The 5,000-nt window shown below is 37.5% G+C and overlaps 1 protein-coding gene across 1 annotated transcript in view; it reads left to right on the top strand.

Annotated features, from left to right (window-relative positions):
• The window catches only part of LOC138056409 (putative helicase mov-10-B.1), a 26,795-nt gene that overhangs the window by 2,169 nt on the left and 19,626 nt on the right, over positions 1-5,000 (top strand). Inside the window, exons 3-5 of the mRNA XM_068902195.1 lie at positions 1-328; positions 2,452-2,713; positions 3,417-3,571. The exon at positions 1-328 is cut by the window's left edge and continues 179 nt beyond it. Coding sequence (XP_068758296.1) covers positions 1-328; positions 2,452-2,713; positions 3,417-3,571 — 745 coding nt within the window. The remainder of the gene's footprint in view (positions 329-2,451; positions 2,714-3,416; positions 3,572-5,000) is intronic.

The following is a 5,000-nucleotide window of genomic DNA, read 5'->3' as shown; positions in this document are numbered from 1 at the left end:
TAGCGAGTGAATTCATGCTGGAGGATAAACACAGTATAACAACTGTTGGACCAAAAAACAAAGTGATTAGACTTCCTGCTGAAAAATCTTATTCAATACGTGCACTGTTTAAGCCTAGCCGCTTAGGCAACTTCAAACAGCCAATAGTGTTTGAGTTCGAAGAAGAACCAACAGCTAGAACATACCACATTGCGAGGTTTTTGACTGGACGCGGAACAAGCGAGGATGTTGAGGATATCCTACCGACAGAAAAATATCAGCATCCGAAACCTGTTGCACGCGTTGTTGATCCAACAGTCCCTGTGATTAGTGGTGAACCACCGCCAAGGTTTGTGTGAATTGAGTTGTGAGTTGTCAGGTAATTAATGAAGTTCTCTTGCTCTGAGTGGTTCACTCAATCTTGGTTATCAGCTCATAATTATACCTTTTTTGGACCTTATGTCAGGGTTTGTACGCGTCTTGAAAACCGTTGAAAACCCTTGGATTCCAGAAGTCTGATTTCAAGGCCTTGAAAGTACTTGAAATTGATTTTTGGTCCTTGAAAGTCCTTGATTTTTTATTGATCAAGACTGAAAAATATTGATGCTTTAATGAAGCCATTGAAAACAAATGTTCAGGTAAACAAAGTATTAATAACGTTCTCGAATTTTGCTTGGTTTGTTGTAAAATTCTTATTAAAGAAAGTCCTTGAAATTTCAAAGTAGGGTCCTGGAAAGTCCTTGAAAATCCTTGACATTTTGGCCTTAAAAAGGGTACGAACCCTGTTATGTGGCAATTGATTGCGCTAAGCGTTGCTAAGCTAAATGTTTTTTCGCCAGAAAGCGAAATTTCTCTGTGAATAAAGAAAAAAAAACCCTATTTGTGGAAATTTTGGATCAATTCCGACATTTAGAAGTACGTGAAATGGCAAGAAATGTTTTTGTGATGAGGCTGCGTCTGTCTGACCACAAGGTATTACACATCATCACCTCTTCATCAACTTTTTTCGATTTCGCTCGGATTTTCTCGCCTTTTTTGCTTGTATTTCGTACTTCCAAACTTTTGGAGGTTAAGGAATTTATTATTCCATTCGTGCTTGTTAGATATGAGACTGGTTATAGCCAACTCAGTGCCACGTGCCTCGTTGGCTATTTACATGTACCATCTCATATCCAACGCGCGTTCATGAAATTAATTTATAGTTAATCTTCATCAAGTTTTTCCGATTTCACTTAGATTTTTTCGCTTTTTTTGCTCATATTTCGTACTTCCAAATTTTTGGAGTTTAAGGAATTTAATAAAACAATTATTCCACTGGCACTATGATGTTGGATATGAGAGTGGTACGCATACTCTCATTGGTCAACAGTTGTGTTTAGATGAGAGTATGGAAACACGGCTGTGATATCCCATGAATTTTGATTGGTTACATATTGTCAGACGTGCGTTTTGATTGGTCGTTAGGAAATAAAATTATGAGCATGTGTCAAGAAAATCTATTTCAATCAAGAAGTAAAAAAACCCAGCATTTTCCTTCATTTGTTTAATTACCTTTGAGAAATATTTTATAAAAGCAATAGAGGAGGTTTTCCGTATTTCCATAACCTCATCTAAACACTTGGTGGAGTTGGGAGAATTCTCGACAGTTATGCAAACCGTCGACTGCATCTCAGATTTGCATAACTGTCTGGAATTCTCCCAACTCCCCCTGGTGTTTATATGAGGCTATGGAAACACAGAAAACGTCCTCTATTGCTTAAATTTAATATTGTTTCATTTTAAAAAAACTTGTGCTTTGTGCTTTATGGGGTATACAATCACTATGGGCACTTTTAAAATAGTTGAAACAATGAAAGCACAGTACTAGTCTGCCAGTGGCCTTGTGTTTTCATCTCTTTCTCAGTGTCTGGATACCCCAATGAAGCACTCCCTTTCTTTTTTGTTATTATGACAAAGAGAACCTTTATGCTTTTTTAAAGGGGCTAGGTCACGCTATTTTAGGTAATTTTGTTTAATTTTGTTAATTATGAGCTCTAAACGTCAAATTGGCAGAGCAAGAGTCTTTCATTTGCAAAATCACGGCAACATAACAACTGAGAATGATTTTCAAGCTTTGTAAATGACATTTTGATATAGACTGATAAAAATTTGAAAAAAGGTGGGCCGACGTTTTTCAAATTTACCCAAATTCAATCCATTTAAATCCTCTCCAGTTTTGTCCATCCATGTCCCTTCTTGGCTTCCCTGTGTTTTGTTAGAGTTCTTTTATAGTTTTGAACAGTTATTTTGATATTCTAGTTAATTCTATGACCATTCGATCAGTGCTGAAATTGCCTAAAATTGCGTGACCTAGCCCCTTTAAGGTGCAGGTGATGGCGTCTCTCTGCCAGTAAGGAATGATTTGAATGGTTTGAAAGTGTTACGCAAATTCCAAGAGATCAATTCACAATATGGGTCATTTTTATTCCACAGGCCAGACAGTAAACTTCGCTTCTCCACTCCTTTGAACCACTACCACATCCCTTTTCCTCTACGTTTAGCTTTGAACCAAGGCAAACTTGGTGAAGAGCTGTCGGCTCTCCTTGAATCAGAAGTAGGCTTAGCAATGCCGGAGTATCCACAAAAATTTGCCACTCTTCTTCATATAGAGGAACTTCAAATGGAGGTTGACATTCGGCATTATGACATGGAAGATGCCACTCTTACCCCTGAAGGACGTTTTCTGGTTTTGAAGGTACGTTTCAGGGATTTGGTCAAATAAAAAGATTTGCATAAATGAAAATATTTGTTAAAGGTGCCAGCCATCCTATACACTGTCAGCAGGTTTAAAAACACAGTTCATTCATTACAGGTCATTGTATTACCTATTCTAAGGCAAGGCAAGGAAGGGGGGGGGATACTACCAGATAAATTGGGTAGGGTGTGCGGCTGCTTCCTGAAACTCTTACCCTATTTCAGACCAAAATCTGCGATTTTTCCATACCCTTTTGCAGACCTGACCCTATTAATTTTAAGACCTATTTTCAGTGGCTTTGCTGATGGTCTCATCGCCTCAGGATGAAAGAGAAGCTTCTTTTAAAAATCATACCCAATTCTAGACTTGAGTGAACATTAACCTTACCCTATTTCAGACCTAAACGGCTAAAAAACCATACCTAACCCTAACCTTGCCATGAAAGCGCTTACTTTTCACTCGCTAAGTTACAATATTATAAACATGTCTCTTAACGCATTAAAAAACGCTTAACCTGTGGAGAATCAAAAATATTGAAAAGACATTAAATTTTTTCAATCAAAACAGATTTCGTTATCTTTTGTCACACAGGTGACAAATCAAAAGCAAAAACGTTATAGAAGCGGTAAGTTGTAAACAAAGCAAATTTATACATTTTACTTCACTTTTCTGAAGAAGTCCCATTCTTTGACTTTACTTTTAGGTTCCTGGTCTGGCAGAAAGTCGGCCTTCGGTTATAAAAGGGGATCAAATCTTTGTGAGAATTAAACACAGTGAAGGACAGCTTGAAAAAGAGGAATACCAGGGCTTTGTTCATGCTGTAGGATTAAATGAAGTTCGGCTCAGATTTTCCCCTCGGTAAGAAAAGTGTACAATAAATACACCTTATTCTAAAATGGCCGCCATTTAAATATTCTTTTGTTTTTATTCAAATTAGCCCATGATGCCTCGTTCTTAAGCTTAAAATTCAAAAGAATACTTTATCTTGAACGAGGCAACAAGGGCCAATTTGTATGCGCAAAATCAGTGGTCATTTTGGAATAAGGTGTATAGTTATAATTATTCTTGGCAACTTGGACATAATGCATTAAATAAAAACAGGCCTTCTGATATTACGCGATGGTGCGATTTCGCACAATCGACCTCAAATCGCATCCGATCGCACAATTCACGAAAAATCGCATAATTCACAACAGGACGCACAAAATTCATAAAATGAAACATAAATCAACACGTTTCTTAGAAATTCCTGCATAAATACGCCATTTTTAAGATGATTTATCTTATAAAAAGGCTAAAAATTTTTTGCCACCTTCGATTTTGTAAACATTCGAAGTTCAAGGCTTTATTTGCATGTCGGGGACCTGGTACGAGTCTCCTTCTATTGGTGCAACACAAACACGTACTTATATACAAACCACTGAAATGATGACACAGTTTCCTTCTCTTAGAGAAGAGATTTGTGAAAAATAAGCGAAGTTGTAAGTTTTTCGGCAAAATGTAGTTTCTTTCGTTGAAAACTGATAAAAACTTACTCATGGATACGTTTGTTGTGAAAACGCCTGCTTTGAAGAAGGAAGTTCCCACCTTCCGCCCAATCTGACAGCTCACGATCGAGCTGGGAAGTACCTCACAGGTATGGTCCATGTGGACGATGGACTGATGTTTTTCTCCTTGTGCAATGTTAGGGCCGTTTATACGAGAGAAATAAGCCGAGCTCTAACTCTGGCCACGGTGTACAAAATACGCAAAAGGAACTATTTATACGAATGTATATTCCCAGGTCAATATAAGCCGCGGCTTGAAAAAGACGTGAACGTAGATTTTGTACCATTTTAATAATGATTTATACGGGGTGAACATTCGAGTCTTATGTAAGCCGCGGCCAGAGAAAGCCGCGGCATATTTTCTCTCGTATAAATGGGGGTATGGCCCTATTGTGATTGACCATCTTCGGAAGTTCGTGGTTGACAAGCACCTTAATCATTCATTTGGCATGTTCGATCGAGATACATAATTACTGTTCCTTTGTGTTAAAAATGTCTTTAGGGCAGCAAAAAAGTGTTTTTCTTAACCTGAAACCTTATAAAACAAGCTTAAAATTGCTGAGAAAAAAATCGCATAATTTACATTATTTATCGCATAATTGGCCTTTCTAATCGCACAATCTGCCCTGAAAAAATCGCATAATTTGCATTTTTTAATCGCACCCTATCAGAAGGCCTGTAAAAAGGGTATACTCATATATTCAATAAAGTAATGTACAGTAGTCAATGATTTCAGATAA

The sequence above is a fragment of the Montipora capricornis genome, chromosome 7 (assembly GCF_036669925.1).
Source record: "Montipora capricornis isolate CH-2021 chromosome 7, ASM3666992v2, whole genome shotgun sequence".
NCBI classification, from domain to species: domain Eukaryota; kingdom Metazoa; phylum Cnidaria; class Anthozoa; order Scleractinia; family Acroporidae; genus Montipora; species Montipora capricornis.
This window is presented reverse-complemented; position numbering and strand designations above follow the sequence as displayed.